General features: G+C 41.1%; 1 protein-coding gene across 3 annotated transcripts in view; it reads right to left on the bottom strand.

Annotated features, from left to right (window-relative positions):
- The window catches only part of Adk (adenosine kinase), a 506,600-nt gene that overhangs the window by 457,268 nt on the left and 25,843 nt on the right, over positions 1 to 23,489 (bottom strand). Inside the window, exon 1 of one of the 3 annotated variants that reach the window (XM_005389929.2) lies at positions 18,031 to 18,138. The exons of the other annotated variants lie outside the window; for them this stretch is intronic. Within the exon in view, the coding sequence (XP_005389986.1) occupies positions 18,031 to 18,044 (14 nt within the window). The 5' untranslated portion in view covers positions 18,045 to 18,138. Of the gene's footprint in view, positions 1 to 18,030; positions 18,139 to 23,489 lie in introns of those variants that run through there. 3 annotated transcript variants of the gene reach the window in all.

Below are 23,489 nucleotides of genomic sequence, written 5' to 3' on the forward strand. Positions count from 1 at the left end.
TATTAGGGAACAAGATACATGTCCTCGAGGAGCAAGCAAAAGCGATGGGGTTTTCACCCATGCATGCCAAGTCATCTTGGCGCAGAGCCTATAACGTGTCCCTCCCAGGCTAACTTCCCTACAATGTGTCCCTCCCAGGCTAACTTCCGCCTTCTTTCCTTAGTCTAACCACAACTTCCCATTTTTGTTTTTGTTTTTTTTTTTTGCCCACAAGAAATCCCTTCTTCCCAATCAGCGTCTATTATGTCACTTACACCACCCCCATAAACCCCACCCTCAGCCAAGCTCAATATGTTTGTCTCTCCACCTCCTCCTTAGAGGGTCCTTGTATCTCTTTAGCAGCCCTCCCATGCCCTACGATAAAGGCTTTCTTTACTTTTGTTCCATCTCTCACTCACGCCAAACTTTACAGTAAGGTCTTAAAACACCTGACAGCAGGAAATGGACCAGTGGCCGTGCTGGGGTCAATCTCAAGAGGAGAATGAAACTAGTTCACTCCGTAAGACTTGCCCTGTATAATGTCTCATTGGTCTCCAGTTTGCTGAAGATTCTTTCCAGTGGCCTCCAAACCAGTCAGCAAGCTCAGCATTGAAGACACACTTTGGTAATAGTAACGAGAGTGGTGCCTATGGGGTTCTTTAACAGAATGAAGTGTGGCCTACAATTAAAGTTTGTAAGGACTCCGCAAAATTGAATTGCAGCATTTTAGTGATACTTCAGATTGAACAACCACGACTTAATATGCAATTAAGAATTTGTCTCTTTAAAGAAAATGGAGTGGAGGAGGCTTTTAAGATAATAAATGTCATTATTCACACACAAATTGCATTTTTGATCAAAATAAAAGTCTAACAGCATAAGGAAATATTTTAAGTGTTCAGAAGATAAAGGATCAACAGACAAACTTGCTACCTCATTGCATTAGGGACTATGATTGATTTATTATTACTCAAATAATAAAAACTCTTAGAACTTTTTTTAAGTATGGGTGTCAAACAGGATAGCACACACCTATAATCTCAGCACTCTGGGAGGACGAGTCTGGAAGACTCCAAGTTCACACACAGCCTGGGCCATTTAGCATCTTAGCAAGATCCTTTCTCAAAATAATAAAAAGTAAAAAAGGGCATAGGGTGTAGCTCAGTGCAAAGGCCCTGGGTACAATCACCAGTATGGGGGACAGCAGTCTGCCTTTTTCTTTCCATTTGCTCTTTATATAAGCATTTAGTTCAATATTGAGTCATGTAATCACCACCAGAATTAAAATGAGATTTGTATCATGATTAAAAAAAAAAAAAGTACCCCAGCTGGGTGTGGTGGTACACACCTGTAATCCTAGCACTCAATCAGCACTTGGGAAGCTGAGGCAGGAGGACTGCCTTTGAGTTGGAGGCCAGCCTGGACTACATAGTGAGTTCAAGGCCAGCCTAGAATACATAATGAGACTCTGACTCCCCTCCCTAAAAAGAATCTATTCTCCTACATCAATCCCTCCACCTCTAATTGTCCCCTCTTGACATTAATCAATTTAATTGTGACATCTTTTCACCCTGGTGCTGAAGGTCGAACCCAGGGCCTTATGTAAGCCAGGCAAAGGCTCCACACTACATCCCTAGTCTGTGACACCTTGCCTTTTGGAAGTTCATTCCTTGTACATTCTCAAAATTGTTTAGTATAATGCATTTGAAATTTAAGCAAAGATGACAATGTAGACATCCAAAGAATTGATTCTGAGAACTAAAAAAGTACCTAAGAGTCAAATAATTCAGAGTCTTAGTGCCTGAGTTAGCTGAATAAGATGAACAAACCATGAAACACCTCTAGGCATCTGGTTACTATAGCCAAAGAACTGTTGGGGGAAAGGTGGGCAAACTGAAGTATATTCCTAGCCTTAAATCCCGGAAAACTTTTTAAGAACAAGAATCTCCTGGGACTGAAGCTGGGACACACCTGTAATCCCAGCACTCAGGAGACTAAGGCAGGAGGACCTCAGAGAGTTCAAGGCCAGCCTGGGCTACATAGTGAGCTCAAGGCCTGCCTGAACTACATAGTGAGACCTTGTCTCAAAAGAAAAAAAAGGGAAAGATATCCCATTTCTGGACAAGCAGAACCAATACTGTCAAATGGTCATACTTTCAAAACTGATACAGAGATTTAATGCAATCCCAATCAAAATACCTATAGTGGAAACACAGTATTAGAGAAAACAAAACAAAACAAAAAAAAATGGACCTGTAAATCAATGGAACAGAATAAAGAATACAGAAATACCTCAAGGCACACTCAGCTGCCTGATCTTTGACAAAACAAACACTGCAGGAAAGATAGCTTCTTTATTAAATGGTGTTGGGAAAATTGATTACCCACATGCAGAAGATTAAATCTAAACCCCTATTTCAAGATGCTAAAATAAAATCAAAATGGATTAAAGATCTAAATGTTAGCACAAAAAATAAATAAATGCTAGTACAATCTGCTAGAAAATAAAATAGGTAAAACTCTTAGTTTTAAAAAAAAATAGGTAAAACTTGAAGCCATAGGTATAGGCAAGGACTCTGTGAAACAAAACCCCAAATGCACAGGAAATGACACTGAGAATCTGTGGTGGGGCGGGGGGCGCAGGTACCGGGGAACACCGAGAATTAACATATGGCATCTTATCCATTAAAAAGCTTCTGCACAACAAAGGAAACAACTAACGAGTGAAGAGAAGGAGAGAGCCAGAGGAGGGATGGCTGGTTCTGTATTCCCTGGCCACCAGGATGTGAACATGTAGGAATAAAAAATAAAACTGGAAAATAAAATAAAAAACTGTACTACATTAAAAAAGAATAATGACAAAAATAGCTAGAAAAATAGCTACAAAAAATGACAAAAGTAGCTATAATAATAAAAAATAGCTACAAAAATTTTTAATATTATTTCTTGCTAATAAAATCAGTAAATAATAATGTGAATATTGTCTGGCTCGTACACAATCATGCAACCATCATCCAAATTAAAATGAGACGCTTCTATCATGATAAAGAAGTATCCTTCTGCCCCCTACATCAAATTTGCAGCAGAATATCACAACTTACTGAGGCCACTTGTTTGTTTTTTTTTGTTCGGTATTTATGAAACAGGGTTTCACTATGCAGTTCAGGCTGGCCTCAAACTTGCTGTGATTCTCCTGCCTCAGCCTCTCCAGTGCTGGAATTACAGGCGTGCGCCAACACGCCCAGCCCTTAGAAAGGTCACTTGAAGCCACTCTTGTAACAAATCCGAACTGTGTGCTTGCCATCTGTTCCTCGCTGTCCTCCTTTCATCCCAAATATCCTCACTCAAGATAAGAGATGGCATTGTCTCTGCTGTGAGAAACCGAAAGTGTAAACAAGGACCAAAATATACAGTAGATATTGTGAAACAGGAAGAAAATTTTCAAATGAGGAGGGAAACCAGGGAGGCTGGGAGGGGGAAGGAAAGAAGGGAGAAGAAAAAAGAGAAAAGAAGGAAAAAATGGAAACAGCTTTTGTAAATAAGGAGGGGAGGAGGAGCTGAAGGGAGGGGAGGGGAATGGGGAAAAAAGAATCAAGATACATTACGTACAGGTACAAATTCCCTAAGATGAATGTGATCATATTGCATACCTAAAGTGTACCAATAAACTTAATTAGTAATAAAAAAGGGTATGTGGACGGAGCTGATCCATGGCAGACCACGGCAAACAGGAGTCTGACTGCCTTAACCCCGGGGCACGTATGTTACGGTCTGACCAACCTGCACAATATATTTCTCTAAATGTAGGCACTGATTCAGAGATGACTCTAAGGGAGACAAATCAGAAGGAACCCAGGATTTTTTCCTCGGAACGCTCAGATACAGAGCACCTTCCTCCGCGATGGATAAAGCGCAAGATGCTACCGGCCATCATTGTGAGCCGCCAGGTCCCAAGGTGGCTGCCTTGAAAATTCGGCACCGCAGGAGGAATGGGCGAAGGACGCAGCCGGTCACGAGTGAAGTGCGTTGCACTTTACCTGCAACTCTATCCTTCTGCATCTTTCTTTCTTTCTTTTTTCTGTTTATTAGGCTTTTTTTTTATTTTAAAGAGAAAAAAATAAATAAAACAGAATTTCAAAACAAGACAAGAGGAAGGTCACCATGGTTAATACACTGCATCTCTCCAGCCAAACTAGTTGAAAAATCATGGTTTACAATCCCACAATCTACTTCAATCAGAATGTCACTGTTCTCTTCAAGGAAACTGTACCTTCCCCCACTGTGCCTGGAGAAGTCCCTATCTTTTTAAACTTCCTCAGCTGTCACCACACTTCGGAAATACTTTTTGATCATCTTCTCAAGAGCTGCACAAGCTGCCCCTGCCCAGCCCCACGGCGCCCCTCCCAAGGGGGATGACGGCTCCTGGTGGTGAGCATCAAGGTGAGCATCAAGGCCTGGTTTCCTCGCTCCCGAAGACTTAGCCGTTCCCTCCTTCCCTCAGTTCTAAAAGTCCTAAGAACTTTTGATTTTAAGAATTGCTTTGCACTTTATGTCAATCAACAGAGCTCAATCAATAGAGCTCAATCATTTAGACAGTAAAGGGTAAAGATTCCTTTAAAAATCTTAAACTTATAATCTTAATGCCTACCTCAAAACACAGGTTTTGAGTGATTATAGTCTTTGAGTGATTTTATGCTATATGTTCTGACCTTTTCTATCAACAGATTGCTTCTTCTTCCAGATTCCCATAGGATCAGCGCTGAGTCTAAGGTAAAGTGAGACTTTAAAGGTTCTCGTATGGAAGATGAGGTGATACATCATTAATTCAAGACAGGATGTCAGTTAAGAATGAACACTGCTCTCCCTAGAGCAATCACTACATGGTAATACAAACAGGTATCGCTAAAAATTCAGAAGACATAATACTCCTATAAATACTAAAATATAAAAAAACCCTAAAATATTACAATACAAATATACTCAAGTTTAAAAGATGAAACAAATGATAAGACAAATAAAAAAACAAAAAGATGTTATACTTAAGAGTAACCATATTAGTGATTACATTAACTATGGATTACTAATTCCAATTAAAAGACAAAGATGGTTATATTGTGTGGAGAAAAAAAATAGTAGCTCCTGGGTGGAACTGGCTTCTTCATTGAGAATAGAATTCTGTGTGAAGACTTACTGAATACGAATCTGTCATGCCGGGTGCACACACATTAAACACTGGAACTAAAAATTGCTTTAGTGAAGCACAAAATTAAAAAAAAGACCCAAATTAAATACTGTTTAGTAGTTAATACTATTCTCTGGTGTGAGAAACCAAAAGTGTAAATAAGGACCAAAGTGTGTAACAGACACTGGGAAACGGGAAGAAAATGTTCAAATGAGAAGGGGAACAAGGGAGGGGAGAGGGGAAAGGAAGGAAGAGACAAGAGAAAAAGAATAGAAGCAAAAAAATGAAAGCAAAGCTGCTGTAAATAAGGAGGCAAGAGGGGTTGAAGGCAGGGGAATGGGAATGGGAAAAAAAGAAGAAAGATCACGTACAGGTACAAACTGCCTGTGATGAATGTTATCATTATGAATATCTAAAATATACCAATAAAAAAAAAGTCTGAAAAAAAGAAAAAGGAAGACAAATGAACGATCTCGTTGCCAGGTAGCAAACCCAGGGCGCTGCACATGCGAAGCAGAGGCGCTCAGGCTGAGCTGAATCCCTATCTCTAAATACACAGCCTTCGTTAATGTTTAACATCCCACTTTCACTAGTGATAAAACAGGCACAAACCTAAGTGAGGAACTGGAAATTCATCCTAGACAAATGAAAACAATTTCACACCGAAACCCACACAAAAATATGCACAACAGAATTATTTTTAAGGACAAAAGACTGCAAACAACCCACATGATCAGGAAAGCAACCTATGGTACACACATGTAATGGATTACCACTTGGCAATAAAAAGGAATGAACCATGATGCACACAACTGGGATGGATCTCAAAGATGCTGTGCTAATGGGGGTGTCGGGTTGTCCTTATGTACAGTAGATACTGCATATCAACTTACTACTCCAGGCTCTCAGACAACAAAATGAGTGGTAGAGAACAGACCTGATGCCAGGCGTTAAGGTTTTAGGGGAAAACATTACTATGAAGAGATAACATGAAGGAGTTTGTGATAACCAGTTTGGCATCCTGATTGTGGTAACAGTAATGGAAATTTAAACATGATAAAATTTTACAGAATTATATACCACCACCACTAAATTAAAAGGTGTACACAAAAACTGGTGACATTCTAGTAAGGCCTATAGTCAACTTAGTATTATACCAAAATTAATTTCTTGGGTTTTTTTGTTGTTTTTTTTTTTCCCTCCGGTACCGGGAATCGAACTCATGACCTTGCACTTGCCAGGCAGGCGCTGTGCTGCTGAGCTAAATCCCCAGCCCAATTTTTTGGTTTTGATAATATACTGTGAATATATAACATACACTACTGGATGATCAAGTGTGGTGGCACATGCCTGTAATCCCAACACTTGGGAGGCTGAGGCAGCAGGATCGCCAGGAGTTTAAGGCTAGTATGGGCTACACAGTGAGTTCAAGGCCAGCCTAAACTACAAGGGTGGACCTTGACTCAAAAAAAAAAAGCTTAAAAAACAGTTAGGTGACATCATTGGGGGTGGCAGAGTACGGGTTTCCAAAAATCCTCTTTTCCATAAAAGCAACAAGAGCACTGGTTTAAAGAAAAAAAAAATTATTTTCTAAACTCTAAATATTAATCAACAGCTTGCAGCAATCTGAGGAGCACTAATTCATAAAAGATGGCAGAGTTCTCCCCAACAGGAATAAGAGATAAGAAGGTTTATATCTTAAAGGGACACAACACAAGTCTTGGACAGCCAGTCAGTTCTCAACAGTCATTTCCTCTGATAACAGATTTCCTTTAAGGAATAGCTGATTTCATGGCTTTCAATTCCAAAACTCTGCTTCAGCCAAATATGACAGGAAAAGGAAGAGGCTGCGGAAACTCATCGGATTCCAGATCTGAGGATGGAAGGAGGCCACAAAAAAAGCCAGAGGGCTGGTCCCACTGGAAAGGTAAATGAACGTGTTCACCTAAAGAAGGACCCACAATGAGTGCAATCAGGCACCACAAACACGTACTAATAAAATTTTAATTTTTCTTTCAAAAAGGACTGCTCCATTACCCCACAAATAAATGAGGTCATGTTGGAAATTCCCTCTGCAGGGACCTGGTCTGACTGATACACTGTCCTAGGAATGTACATGTTTGTCTCATCTTTTCTGCGTAGTCTATGAGAGTATGAACATAGTTTTAATATGTTTAGGTTGGAAAACTGATGTCTTGTTTTTATATAATTCAATCACAGAAAATTCCACATCAGGAAAAAATAAAAAGCTGTACAAATTTCGGTAAGAACAGCAAGCTTTGTGGTGCTCTCTTGCCCTCTTCCCATCCCCTGTCCCCTGCACTCCAAGGCAGTCCTAGAGAGGAACGGCCCTAGAACACAGTGGAATCCAGAGCTCAGCACCCCCTGCAGGGGTGACAACAAGGCCAGAGCTCTTTCAAAGCCCCATTTTCAGAGAACCACTATTATTTCGGCTGACTTGCAGTTCCCTGAAAAGCCCCACTCCCTAGGCATCTGTTATCTGACCTGCTTCTAGTGTACCCACGGCCAACAGTCTTTCCCCTCCAAGGTCTTCCTCAAAAACAACCAGGTGCAGCTGTTTAACAGCCCAGCTGCCTGAAGCAGTTGAAGCAAATAAGACAACCCAAACCAAAAATGGACGTGCTGCATGCCTGTGATCTCAGGCCTCAGGAGGCTGAGGCAGGAGGATAATTGCAAGGATGAGGCCAGCCCGGGCTACACAGTGAGATTCTGTGTCACAAAACCAAAAACAAAAACAAAAACAAAAAAAAAAACAAAAACAGAGAAGAGGGGAATGAAATGTCCAGTGGGTGGGGCTGGAAAGTTCTGAATATTCCTGAGGCTCTCAAAGGCTGGGTACAGGTGCCCAGGGCTGGGTCTGCTCTGAAAAGGCTTCAAAAGGCCTGGGCTTCTCCCTCCGGGCCCCAGGCTCTGCACAAGCTGAAGAGAAGGATGTGGCGGAGTTGCAAGCCTGGCTGAATATAAGATGGGCCTGGACAAGCACAGAGAGCCTCTCCGAGAGGACTGGAACAGTAACAAGTATTGACAAGAATGAGAAGGAACTACAGGTGCTGCTGCTTGAAAAGGACAATGCAGCCACTTTGGGAGAGGGCTTAGCAGCTCCTCACATAACTAAACATATACTTACTGCATGGCCCAGCAACTGTACTCTTGGGAGAAATAAACCAGTAACAATACAAAAACTCGTACATCCACGTTTATAGTGCTTTACTCCTAACAGCCAAAAGTTGTAAATAACCCAAATATCTATTAACTGGGATAAATAAAACGGATAAATAAAACACGGTACATCCATACAATGGAATAGTAGTGAAGCACAAGAAGAAGTGAAAGCTGGGCGTGGTGGCACACACCTGTAATCCCAGCACTAGGGAGGCTGAGGCAGGAGGATTGTTGTGAGTTCGAGACCAGCCTGGGCTACAAAGTGAGCTCAAGGCCGGCCTGAACTGCATAGTGGCGAGACCCTGTTTCAAAAAGATAAAAAAAAAAAAAAAGAAATGAAATACTGACACATCCTACAGGGATAAACTTTGAAAACACTAGACTCAGTGAAAAAAAGCACAGAAAGACAACTATTACATGATTCTACTCATACAATGTCCAGGATAGACAAATTCAGAGGCAGAAAGTACGTTATGGGCTGCAACAATGGGGGGTAACTTGCTAACAGGTATGAGGCTTTGTTTTGGAATGATGGAAACTGTGCAGAGATTAGTGGTGAGAGTTGTACAACTTTGGGAGTGCAACAGAAACTACTGAGCTGTCCAGTTTAAAAGGCGGACGCTACAGTAGATCAATCATATCTTTAGTAAATAAAAACTAAACAAAGAAAACAATCTGCCAGGCATGGTGATGCCTGTGATCCCAGCACTAAGGCTGAGGCAGGAAAATCAACCAGTACCAACCTGGACTACATAGTGAGTACAAGGTCAGCCTGAACTACACAGTGAGACCCTGTCTCAAAAAAAAACAACAGGGGCTAGGGATACAGCTCAGAGGCATAAGCACTTGCCTGCCAAGCCTGAGGTCATGAGTTTGATTCCTGATACCCAAAAACAAAAAAAAATTGACATGACATTTATGAAAGATTAAACTCAACAACTTGGTATGAGGTTTTCAAAATATGGTATTGCCGAATGGAATTAAAGACTTCAAAAACACACATACTATTCACCTAAATAGACAATAGGCTAGATCATAAAACTAACTTTGGTAGGTATAAAAGGACTGAAATAATAATAAGCAATATATTCTGTATGTATAATACAGATGTGTTTATAATACATAACAATATACATTCCCTGAATATCATGAACTTAAACTAAAAAATCAATTATTTAAAAGAACACTAGGTTCAACTCCTTGTACCACACACAAACAGCTTATCTCAGACCATGAGAAAATAAATATTTGCTCTGTGTGTGTGTGTGTGTATAAAAATCTGACAAGTATCCAGAATATAAAAAGAACTCCATAAAGACAACCCAACAAAAAACATAGATATCACCAGGTAGGAGACAATATCCTAAAACGAAAGTGTGTCCAGTACACTCAACCTACAAACACAGACCCAGTATCAGCTGTTTTGCTTACCCACTGACTCCATGGCTGGCCAGGAGCTGCAGCTTACTGACAGCTCGGAACCAAGAGAGAGTGTCGACCCTGGTGTGGTGGTGCATCCCTGTAATTCCACCACTCTGGGAGGTTCAGGCAGGAGGATCACAATGTCCAGCCCAGCCTGAGCAATTTACCAAGATTCTGTGCCAAAATAAAAAATAAAAAAGGGCCAGGGATGTAATTTGGAAAGAAGGCCTTGGGTTCAATTCCCAGTACTTCGGGGGTTGGGGAATGGGAGGGTATTGCTCCATATACTTCTAGCGCAGGAAAAGATCAAAATTCAAACTTCAAAGTACAGGTTGTACTGAATTCTTGTTGCTTTTGTATTACTGCAAAGCAGAAAAATCGTTAAGTCCAACCATCCTGACTGGGAGTGTAGCCCAGTGGTAGGGCACTTGCCTAGCATGAATGAGAACCTAGGTTCAATTCCTATTTAAAAAAAAAAAAATCCTACAGCAGGGACCTCTATAGAGGTAGACTTGCACCAAGTGGGGGAGATGTACACCTGTAATCCCAGACACTGGGGAGGATGAGGCAGGAGGATCCCATGCTTGAGGCAAGTCTAGCCAATTTACAAAGATCTTATCTGAAAATTAAAAAAAAATTTAAAAGACTTGAACCAACAAACACCTCAAAAGAAAAGTAAATGACCAATTACAACATCAGCCATGGAAGAAATGCAAAGGAGAACCACAGGAAAAACAGCTGTACACTCACTAGAATGACTACAATAAAATTTAAAATGTTCACTATTTTCAAGAGTGTGGAACAACTGATCACAGAATGCCACTGGTAGATTTGTAAAATGTGTCAAATTTTTCATTTTGGATGTTTAGTGGTTTTGAAAGTTAAACATAATAAATCTACCCTAAGACACAATTCAATTGCTAGATATTACTCAAATTCACACAAGAACTTATAAATAGGAATGTTCACAATAGCTTTATTCATCATAGTAAAAAACTAGAAACAGCCCAGTCTGTCAACAGGAGAATTTTTGCTATACACATATGATGAATTGCTGAGCAAGGTGGTGCATGGCTGTAATCCCAGCTCTCCTGAGGCATGGCAGGAAGATCACCCCAAGTTCGAGGTCAGCCTGAGCTATATAGTGATATTAGGGCCAGCTTGAACTACATAATGAGACCCTGTCTGAAAAACCAAACACACACACACACACACACAACATATGATGAGTATCACTCAGCAATGAAAAGGGAAAACTACTGACATATCAAAATGGGTCAACCTCAGAATTACCATGCTGAGCAGAAGCAATCAATATAGATAGCCCTTACTATCTGATTCATTTATACAAAGTTCTCTAATAGGCAATAATCAATGGTAAGAGAGGTCAGAAACTGGGTGTCTAGGACGGGAGGGGAATGAAATCAACTGCAAAGAGGCAGAAGGGAACTTTCTGAGGAGATGAAGATATTCTATGTTGACCTGGTATTGTTTACACAATCATTATATTGTCAGAATTTGGGCTGGGATGTACCCCAGTGGGAGAGTGCCCACCTAGCATCCATGAAGTCCTGGATTCAATCCCCAGGTCCTCATTCTAAAACAAAGTATATTATATTGTTAGCACTTTTTAAAAAGTGAACAGGCAAAGGTATTATGTCTCTTGGATAGATAAAGCCAATCCTCGCTTCTGCATTCAAAATCTTCCACTTGTACACTCGAGGGACGTGATCCCTTCCCCTGCCCTGCGTCGTCTACCCCTTTCCCTTTACATCAGATGAAGCTTTCCTGCATACAAATATGTTGAAATTTCAACCCCTTCCCCTAAAAAACATCAACCTAGCATGTATCCCCAACTACTGTTATTTCCCTGCTCTGCTTTATTAAAAAAAAAACAACACATTTCTTAAAAATTGCAAATGTTCCATTTAAATACCAGTTTCTCCTAGATAAAGTTATTCATTTCACATTCAATTTTCAGGAGCAAATGTGTGACATGACTAACAAATAGGGAGCAATTCTCGGGTGTTTTATTTTGTTCTGATATGGTACTAGGGATTTTACCCATAGCCTTTACACTGAGCTATTCATTCCAAGTCTCTTTTTTATTTTTTGAGACTAAGTCCTTAAATTTCCCAGGCTGGCTTGAACTTTTGATCCTCCTGCTTCAGCTTTACAGAATTCTGGGATTATAGGCATATGCTACCATGCCTGGCATAAGCTTTTTTATATATGCTACCTTTTGTTTTCTTTTTAGATTTTGTTCTGTTTTGTTTTGTTTGATTGGGTTTTTTGAAACAAGGTCTCGCTATATACTTCAGGCTGGCCATGACAGTAACAATCTTCCTGCCTCAACCTCCCACACTGTGAGGTTTACAGGTATGCACTACCATGCCTGACTAGTTTCTTTTCTGAGGCAGGGTTTCACTATGTAGTCCAGGCTTCCCTCAAACTGGAGACCCCACTACCTCAGCCTCCCCCAAGTGCTGAGATTACAGGCCTGAGCCACTGCTCTCAGCTATGCTATTTTAAAATCTCACAATAATCATGTAGGATAGTTATTGTTATGATCTCTGTTTAATAGACAGGAAACAAGAAGTTCAACAAGGTTATATAAACTGCCAAAAGTCACAGAGCAAATAAATGATTCCAAGCGGCAAGTCATGTGTTTTCTGGTTCAATATACCACATTTAGACACTCAAATCACTGTCTCCCTCGTGCTCCCTGTCCGGTCTCTCTGAGACAGGATCTTTCCAAATTGCTAAATTATCCAAACTGGTTTGGAACTTGCAACATTCCTGCTACAATCCCTGGGACAACAGGCGTGCTTGTACCACCACACTAGAGAACTCTCGTTGTACAAAAATGTATGACCAATGAAAAAAATTTAAATCTAGCCAAAATAAGTAATAGTCCACTATCTTACAGTCCTAGTCAAAAAACATTTCACAGCTAATACCTACTTTAACAGCATGATTATTACATATACATGGGTGACCAGAATTTATTATACAAATAGAACACTTTTGAGAATTAATGAAAAGCTATTACTAATTGTATCAGGATAATATGCATAGTACCAGATTGTCCTAGGCCACCTGAGACATAGGGTCATCCATTTATAAGTTAGCTTCATTATTTAAAAACTAAAAATGCATATGTTTTATTACAGTTTGTTTTGTTTTGTTTTGTTTTTCTTGAGACAGGGTCTCACCATGTAGTTCAGGCTGGCCTTGAACTCATGATGATCCTCCTGCCTCAGCTTCCCAAGTTCTGGAAATATAGGCATGCACCATCATGTCTGCCTACAGTATTTTTAAAATAAGAATGTAAAACCATGAAGGCACAAAAAGATAAATAGACATGACTATTATTAACAAAATTTGCAGGAAAATGCTGGGCGTGGTGGTGCACGCCTGTAATCCCAGCACTTGGGAGGCTGAGGCAGGAGGATCGCTGGAGTTCAAGACCAGCCTGGGCTACAAAGTGAGCTCAAGGCCAGCCTGAACTACATAGCGAGACCCTATCTCAAAAAGACCAAAAAAAAAAAAAAACATTGCAGGAAAGAGTTAACATTCAGTCTATACAATCATTTTGGTTTGTTTTATTTTGAACAGTTCTGTTTAACGTAGCAATACTGTGGCTACAAAGATTTGGAGTTAGAAAACCTGTGCTCTTTTTCACAAAGATAACCTATTTATAAATATGAGCATTAACAGCTGACAACACTGCCCAAAAGAAAAGGATTCCTGTTTTGATTGTCCAAGATTTTTCTAATGAAACAATTTCACTTTCCTTGAAAAGCTCATTTGACATACTCAGAAATCTCGTAATCAAAAAAAAAACCCCAAAACCCAGAAAACTTGCCGAGCTGGTGGCACACACCCGTAATCCCAGCACTCAGGAGGCTGAGCAGGAGGATGGCTGTGCCTTCAAGGCCTGCCTGGGCTACAAAGTGACTTCAAGGCCAGCCCGAACAGCATAATGAAACCCTGTCTCAAAAACGCAAAAGACAAAAAAAAAAAAAAACTTGTGCAGTAATCTGAAATTTACTATTCTTATGTTTTTTTGAAAAACCCATAGGTCCTGAAATGAGTTTGAAAGCTTTTTAAATGCTCTAAAGAAACCAAGTCAACAAAGAAAGTCTCAGTCTTAGTGTAATTTTAGTCTCCATATGAATGTTCTCCATCTGAGTGGCTTGGCAAAATCTGTTGGATGTACCTCAAAAAGTCTTGAGCGTTAGAAGAAAAATATCCTAGGACCCCACCCACAGCCCACATGAAGTTTCCTGTGTAGGCCTCCCCCACAGAAGTGGTTCCAGAATCATCATGTAGGGCAGTAATAGCTAGAGGTCCCAGAATAGTCTTAGAGCAAACTCAATCTGTCTAGGCAGGCAAAGAAAGCACTCTCTGGCTCCACAGAAAACACTGTCTCTCCTACTCCTTTGCCCAGTCTCCCCTGGCTCACACCAAACCTGTGAGCGGTGTCCCAAACCAGACCAGACGAGCCCAGACCAGACACTGATGTTCAGAAAACAAGGCAATATTCAGAGTGTTATTTTAGAAGATCTATGTTACTTATGTCCAGGAGATCTAAATTCTATCTTGGGCTCAACCACCGTGCAAGAAAGACATAACACTTCCACTTGGACACAAGGTCCAGTATAGAGAAAGAAAGAAAGAAAGAAAGAAAGAAAGAAAGAAAGAAAGAAAGAAAGAAAGAAAGAAAGAAAGAAAAGAAAGAAAGAAAGAAAGAAAAAAAAAATTCGCTAAGTTCCTCTTTGAATCCTGATAGTCTACATTTTCCTGTGTCTCCTGAACTTAACTCAGGCTTCAACTTTCCTATTGAGCCAATTAAAAATGACAAAGGATCAATTTGTCAAATAAATTCTATCATTTCCCAAATGAAGACCAGTTGGAATATGATATACCTAACAAGGGATAAAAGTTGTCCAGGGATAATAGTCTCAGAGTCTGTAAATTTACAAGCTCTATCAAGTAATGATGTAGTAGGGTAGAATACAAATAATGAAAGTCAGACTCTCTCCAGACAAATAATTCAAAGATCTTTAATTTTTTTTGAAAAGGGAACAGAAAATCATTTGCCAGAGGGGCGTGTAGCACTCATTTGTAACCCCAGCATTCCTGGGAGGCTGACACAGGAGCATTATAAGCTCAAGGCCAGCTTGAACTCCATAGCAAGACCCTGTGTCCAAAATAAAAATAAAAATAAAAATAAAAATAAAATCATTATTTAGGGTGTCCTAATAGTTGAATGTTACACTCAAAAGGACTCTAAATGATCTAGATCGTATCTAGCTCAAAATATGCAACTATTTATGTGATCATGAACAAATCACATTATCTCTGCATTTTAGTATCTTCAACTATAAAACTAGAGAATTAGATAAATAAGTTAGTTTATCTCCTGCTTAAAACATAAGATTTAAAATGCCAGGTGTGGTGGCACACACCTGTAATCCCAGCACTCTGGAGGCTAAGGCAGGAGTTCCAGGCCAGCCTGGGCTAAGTAAGTGAGTCCAAGGCCAGCTTGAACTGCATAGTGAGACCCTGTCTCAAAAAGAAAAGGAAAAAAAGTACAATTTAAACATGTCATTTCAGATGACATCATTTCTTAGCAGACTCAAAGTACTTTTAATATAAAGTCATATTTCATTTATAAAACGCCTTAAAATTTAAATGTATTTCTACACTTAATAACACTAGAGGATACATATTAGTATCACCTCTACTGAGTTATTCCAGGAAACAAACGTCCAGAGCAGAAAATGTAAGATAGGGAACTCTGGAAACCGTCCTCAGTTGGGTAGTAGGTGTGATAAACACTGCTCTTCCAATCCTATATCCTTCCCTAGTCATGTCAAAGAATCACATATATTTGGTATAAAATCAAGAATACAGGATATAAAGTCAGATTTTGATAACTTGTTCTCACTCTTCTCATGAGTAAAAGGGCTCACAATACCTACTTTGGGGAGCTACCCTTAGAATGGGTGTAAGATCAGAACCTGGCTAACATTATGACTAAAAAAAATTAAAGATATGACATAACTAAGTCAAAAACATAAAGATATGACACTAACTACAAACCTCATTGAGACCTTCCAAAAAACTGTCACCACGTGGGGCCCTTTCACCTACCTACCACTGAACCTGGTACCAAGTTTCTTTGAGAACCAGAGAGAGAAAATCAAAAGAATACTACAGATTTCATAATACGTATTTTATAATTGTTTCCCACAGAAGCAGCTTTTCCAGGAAACCGGTATATTGTTTCTCTAGGCATCGTGCCGGGACCAGATCGGGGAGGTCTGGATTCAATTCCTCACTCTGCCACTAACTGACTTTGCAAATAGCACTATACTTTCTCAGTCTCAGTCCCTCAGATGAAAAATGTCACTGCTTTAGGCAACATCTCAAAGAGCTTGTTTGGAGCCCTATCACTAGAGCTGAAGACCTGGTAAACACAGGCTGGCACCTGGGGGAGCACACCTCAAGTTATCTATCTTTCCAAAGTATGTCCACATGGGCGGCATTGATTTTAAATCAATCTTCTGAAAACAACCAGCATTCACCCCCTACATTTAAAGATTTATCTTGCTGTCACTTGCTACACAGCAGAAACTTTAGAGTTGGCTTTTTCTCGGTGAGGGACAGCCAGGAAGATGATGGCCAACACGTAGCAGACCAGAGATTCAACCAGTGCAAAACAAAACAAAACAACAACCAAAGAAATTGAGGTGGACACACAGGCAACACACTAGTCATCCCAGCTACTTAGGAGGCTAAAACAAAAGCCTCACAAGGTTGAGCTCAGTCTGGGCAACTTCACATGACCCCATCCCAAATTTATAAATTGGAAAAGGCTGTGGATGTAGCTCAGTAATAATAGGGCTCTGGGTTCGATCCCCGGGGCTGAAGGACAAAAAAAAAACAAAAAAAAAAAACAAAAAAAAACCTGAATTCACTGACTTAAGATTAAAAGCACTGGAGCAGCAAACCTAATGAGCAGCAGTCTGTGAAGATGAGAATGGAAGTAGCGGTGAGGAGGAGGAGAATTACGTCGGTGTGACAGCATTATCCTAATTCATGCTGCCACACTGTACTGTTTTATAAGCTAGGCTTATACGCTGCGATGTAATTTACTGTGAAACCTTCCCATGTGGCCATCCATATTTCAGCCCCCAGCTTCTCCTGCATAATGAGACAAGTACTTTTTCTATGTTAGCACAGAATTATGCAATTTAAGAGGAAAGGCTGTGTCCAAGTTCAGCACTGTTGCATCTTACCTTATATTACCTGAAGGTTAGAGTCTAAAGCTCTCCTAAGTATTGTGTAATCAAAATTTCCACTGAGAAGCCGTTAAGTCACTAGTGTTTAAGCCCCCGGAAAGACATAGCTCCAAAATATCTTATTTTATTTCTCTTCAAATCTGTGCTGGGGCCTCCCTTTCTTTGGAACAATGAAGGCCAAAGCCTGCTTTAAAAGACATGGGTCCAAAACTGAATAAATAAGGCCATTTATTATAAACAGTTGAATTTGCTTAAGTTAAACACTCACTGCAGGCTACACACAGAAAGCGGACAACCCCATTATCCTACTGCCAAAATAAACCTTCCAAATTCTGGAAGCGGGATCCCTGAGCATTTTACCGTTTTCGTCATATGCCTAACATCTCACAAAATGCATTTCCCTTGAGACTCTCACATAAAAGTAGGTAAACAGATGGTACCTTTGAAAACCAAAGTAATAATTACAGCCATAGGCAAATATTTTAGGGACAGTTTCAGAACTTGGGGGGAATCAATCTGCACCAGAGAGGACAACTTTGCAGGGCTGCTCATGGCCAACCACGAAGTTCTATCAGAAGGCATGACACGTGGGCATGGGCACACATTTTGCATGTCACCTTCCTCCAGCCCGGGGTCACCTCGGGCGCGCGGGGAGAAAGGAGCGAGAGGGACCTGCATTTTTCAGGAGAAATCCATCACATACGCAGGCAAGCTTCAACCTGGGTGCGGGTCACCTCAACCCAGCGGTGACTCACAGGGCACCGCCTTGTGCCACAGACCCCGAAACTTCCGAGGAAAGCCCTGATGAAAAGTGCAGAGGGGACCTCCAACAAGAGAGGGACCGGAGACCAAGGGAGGGTGCAGACCACCCGAGAGAAGGGGCGACAGTTCTCAGAGGTCGCTAAGCTAACGCCCGGCCCAGAAGCCGTTTAACCTCCGCCCGGTGGTTACCTGACCGACGTCATGACTTCTTCCTGCCCCAGGCCCCGCGATGCTGTGTCCGCCCGGCAGCAGCAGGTACCACGCTCCCGCTCCCGCTCCTCTGCTCCTGCACCCCGCAGCTGGGAGCGCGTCCTCACACACCCCCGCGGGCGGCCCCGGGCGAGCTAGCCCTGCGCGCTGATTGGCCGCAGCCGGAGGGAGGCGGACGCCCCGCCTCCGGCCGATAGCTGGAGTTTGTCGCGGGCTTCTCGGGTCGAGGCCGGCCGCGGGCGCGGCTCCTGCGGGCTCGCCGGCTGGCGGCTTGCGGACTGGCCAGTGGGCTGGCGAGTGCGGCGGTGGCCATCTTAAGTCCTGGTAACCGCGTCCCCAGCCCGCGTCCCGGCTCCAGGGCCACGAGGTTGGGTGCCCGCCTCAAACATGGCCGCGCCGCTGGCAACCGGTTTTGTAGTCACATGGCCACGATCTACCTTGGCGAGCTCAGGTCTCTCACAGCCCTCGGAAAGGAGACGCTATCAAGGCGAATCGCGGCTTGCAGAAAAGCAGCAGCTGCCTGAGGGATGACAGCCGGGCAAATTTGAACGCGTGGCTGCAGCAGGATGTGTTAAATTCCAGTGCCCTGTCTTTGGGAGTCATTTGCTGAGTCTCACGGTCCCAAAGGTTCTTCAAGTTCGGAGATACTTAAAGCTGCACACTTAATATGGAGGTGTCAGGGGTTCGCTTTAAACTTTGTGAACCATATACTAGGTGGGTAGAGGCAGGACATCCGGTGTTTTTTAAAGCACGTTTCTAGGTGATTCAGGTGTGCATATAAAGTTTTGTACCTTCTGGGTCATTTGCCACGCTAATTGTCAGATTACCTTATTTTCTTCAAAAGTATGCAGGTTATAAAACGTGCATTGAGGCCATAAGAAAAAGACTGGTTTTAACTGTAGAGCCGGTGGGCATGATGACGCACGCCTGATCCTCCCAAGCCCTCGCAGGAGGATCATTGCAAGTTCGAGACCACCCTGGGCTACAAAGTGAGCTCAAGGCCAGCCTGAACTGCATAGCGAGATCCTGTCTCAAAAAGACAAAAAAAAAAAAAAAAAAAAAAAAAAAACTGTAGAGACGTTAGTGTAGCTAAAGATTTCAAAAACTGATTGTGTAGTCCCAGGTTGAGGCGAGAGGCTCTCTAGCTCAGAGTCAACCTGAGTTGTGTAAGGAGATTTTGTCTCAGAAGAAGAAATGGATTGTGAACTATTAATAAAAGACAGGAAAATTAATACCAACTCCAGAAAGATCGGGAGAGGGAAAAACATCAGTAAATGCTTTATGCTCCAAAGGACTTTTATTTATTCCTTCTTTATTCTCTAACACCATATGATATTCAAATGTGGCTGATGAGGCTGAAGTACCTAAATTATAGTATAACCTATCAATTTTAAAAGTGAAGTAACTGGATTTTCCTGCTAAGGCTCAGAAAACAGTACTCCAAAGTGAAAACCTCAGAAGAAAAATTTCTCTCCATCTGTCCTTTCTCCTTTTTATTCCCAACAATTCAAACCATTGAAACTAGAAACACCTTTTTCCCTGAAGCAAATTAGAAAGCCTAAAAACATTAATATTAACCCACCTTTTGGTCTTGGAGCTGGCTATAAAGAAATTTTCTGCCGGAAGTGGTGACAAACCCATAATCCCAGCTACTCAAGAGGCTGAGGCAGGTGGATCACAAATTCCAGGCCAGCCTGGGCAATTTAGTAAAGAAACCTTAGCTAAAAATAAAATAAATATACAAGGCTAGGAGTTTAGCTCACTGGTAGAGCTCTTGCTTAGAATGTGTGAGGCCATGGGTTCAATCCCTCGTACTGCAAAGAAAAATTTTTTTCCTTTGGCCTTTTCTCATAGTAGATCCTAAGACCCCCATTTCGGAAGAGGTCCTGCTCTATACTTGGAAGGAAGGAATGGTGCACAGAAAATTGAACAGGCCTTGCTGGGTTTTCTCATTATCTCTATTAGCATTAAATCAGAGTTTTTGTCCAATCATTTCTACACAGTGTAATTCATACTTAATTGAACCTAAGCATTAAAATGGACAGCCACTCCAAGTGTTTGAACCTTCATTCTGAAGCCTCTTATTTCACCTAAAACTATGATCAGATAAATTTATTGTGCTTTTCTCCTGTTAATCTATCATCTTTTGTTATAGGGGTTTGGCCATGACCCTTGGAGACAGGCAGGAAAAGGATTTGCGCATTTCCTCCCCCACATTCCATTAAAACATAATGGTATTGTTTTATTTGTAGTACACTTTTTTTGTTGTTGTTTGTTTGTTTGTGGTGCTGGGGGCTGAACCCAGAGTGTCACACTAAACAGACACCCTTCTACAAGGCTACTTCCCCAGCCACAGTTCACATTTTAAACAATGCAAATTTAGCATGCAAATTAGGTAATTAAGTATAAAGTACATGCCCGATTTTTTTCAAGACATACCATATATCTAGTGTTATACTGATTATATGTTGAAAAGATAGTACAGTCATCCCTCGCTATATCTTGGTTCACTTATTGTGGCTTCACTGTATCACGGGTTTTTAAAAAAAATACATCTAAATCTGTATTGCAGTTTTCACTACATCGTGGGATTTTGCGATATATAGGTGTTTATATAATATTTATGATTTTAATTATTTTTGCCTAAAATTTTAAAATATAAATATTAATAATTTTAATTCAAACGTATTAAAAGAATATTAAATTGAAAAAATACAGTATGTATTTCATCAGTGGATACTGTACTGTACACAATGGAAATGCACTACACCAGGGCCACTTGTGCAAGTTTGCCAACGTGAGATTGTACATGGTGCGCTACTGGCGAATGGAATGGAAGGCAACCAACCACAGCACTGTGTTCTGTATCCTGGGTGCTGATTGGCTCAGTGACTGTAGCATCGTCTGATGGCTCTCCTGCACTGTGCCCATATGATCAGCATCTCTCCTCATTCAAGTTGTAGTATACTTTACTGGTGAGTACCCGTATAGAATTTTACATGTTGTTAAAATTACGTAGGGTAAAGAGTGTAGAAAGTGTTTAAGGGCACATGAAGTGTTTATATAATAGAGTGTGGGGAAGGTTAATAAGAGACTAGGAAAGGTTTATAGGAGTGTGGGAAGGGTTTATAAAGCCTTAAAATACATATAAATAATAAAATAAATATAACACCGCTACTTAATGGAATTTCACCTATCTTGGGGGTCTCTGGAACAGAACTCCCACAATAGGTGAGGCTTTCCTCTTGTTTCCTCTGTATTTTAAATATACAAGGCTAGCTAAAATATACTGAGATTAACTTAAACTTCTCTTAACTTTTTTGATGTGACAACTGGAATTTTTTTTTATTTTTGAGACAAGGTCTCACTATGCAGTTCAGGCTGGCCTTGAACTCATTATGTAGCCCAGGCTGGCCTCGAACTCTCAGAGATCCTCCTGCCTCAGCCTCCCAAGTGCTAGAATTACAGGCACATGCCACCATGCCTGGCTGGCTACTAGAAATTTTTAAATTATATGCATCTCACATTATATTTCCATTGGACAGTGCTGTTCTGCATGTAGTCTTCAGTTACAGTAGTCTTCTTACTCTCTATGACAAAACAATTATATTCACAAATTCAAATTAGTAAGGAAGCCAGTTTATACAAATGTGATTTTCCAGGCCAGGGATATAGCTCAGTGGCATAAGCGCCTGCCTGGCAAGCACAAGGTCTTGAGTTCGATTCCCAGTACCAAAAAAAGAAAGTGATTTTCCTTGCTAGACATCTAAAAACATTAGCTATCCCTGAAACTTCAGGTTTCTTTAGAAAATTCTATTTTTAGCCTTAGCCTGTTCTCTTTAATTTGGGAAATGCCCATCTAAAATAAAGCTGTCAGTATACATCTGATGTGTTCAGTCCCTGAGTAAAGGCTGTTAAAACATGAATCAGTGATGGAGACCACTAGGAAGCAGCCCTGAACAGGACTTAAATTAACTAATTGGCTTTCCATGTTTACTTGTGAGTCTGTCCAAAGCCTAGGTCCCTTGTCTGGAGATGGGCCACGGACTCATAGTAAGTGAACCTCTGTGAGTCACTGGTCCCAGCTGAGGCCTGTAATGGCAGGTGAAGCAGTGAAGCCTCAAAGGGTAAGACAAGGTCACAGGCAAGGACACCTGACTCCAATCTTAACTAGATAGAGACTAGCCTTGGGCACCTCACTCCTGGGTGGAGACCTTCCTGGAGTTAACATAGCTCTCCTAAATTAACATAATGCCTTACTTGGAGAAGTTCCTGAGCATTCCCACCCTTCCTGAGTATTCTCCTCCCTGCTACTTCTGATAACTAAATAAATACAGGCCACCCAGAGAAGATCTCAGTCTTAGCCCCCAGAGAATCTCGAATTCTGTGAGAGGATTTTTGATTCTCCTGGAGCCCTAAAATCATTCCATTTGTCTCTTTTATTTAGCCGTCACCATCTACTTCTTGGGGAGATTGCAGACCTGATCAGTCTGCAATAACTAAGGGATAATATTAACGCAAGAGGGCTATACTTGGCATGGTGAGACCTTGACTAAATGTGCACAAGCTGTTAGTCAGCTGTTCCTTTGGGTTAAACAGAATCCAAACTAAATATGCAGCTGGATAACAATTTTAAGTACTGGAGACACTGACTAATTCGAGTTTCCTTCCTCCCCTTGCAGGAAATGTTAATAGATAATCCACATGGATGGAAACTAGGAACAATCCATAGGATTTCAAAACTTCAAGGTTAACTTCTCATACAGGGCACCGTATGGTGTGAGCAGTGCTTCTCAAATCTAATATACAAATCACTTATTTGGGCAGGTTTGATTCAGTAAGTCTCAGTAGCCACAATTTTACATTTCTTTATGTTCCCAAGTCTCACAGATTCCTTGTGTTCTGTGAGGCAGACCCAGTAGCAAAGTTATAAAGGTAGCAAAACACACTTGGTGCGGAACTCCTGCTACACTTCCTACTCGCTGTGTGACCTTGAGCTGGTTCTTAACCTATCAGTCCCTAAATTTAACCAAGACATGCCTGTCAGGGCATAATGAAGATTAATTCTAGTAAAGTGTCCAGGAAGAGTCCTTGCACATAATATTATCATTATTGTTATTATCAAACTCTAGGGGATAGGGAGCAAGCTCAGTGGTAGAGCACTTGCCTCATGTGTGTGTGTGTGTGTGTGTGTGTGTGTGTGTGTGTGTGTGTGAGAGAGAGGTCCTGGGTTAGATCCCCTGTACCACAAAATAAATAAATAAATAACATCTCTGGGAAGCATGATACTAAAGCAAATATGAACTTGGCCTTCTACAAAATCGTATGTGTTTTTTGTTCCTGCTGAACATACTATGAAAAAATATTCTTTTTAGTATTTAAGATTAAAACAGGAGTGCAGCTCAGCAGTAGACTGCATGCCTAGAATGTGTGATGTC

The sequence above is a fragment of the Chinchilla lanigera genome, unplaced genomic scaffold (genome assembly GCF_000276665.1).
Source record: "Chinchilla lanigera isolate Chin_1 unplaced genomic scaffold, ChiLan1.0 scaffold00036, whole genome shotgun sequence".
NCBI classification, from domain to species: Eukaryota; Metazoa; Chordata; class Mammalia; order Rodentia; family Chinchillidae; genus Chinchilla; species Chinchilla lanigera.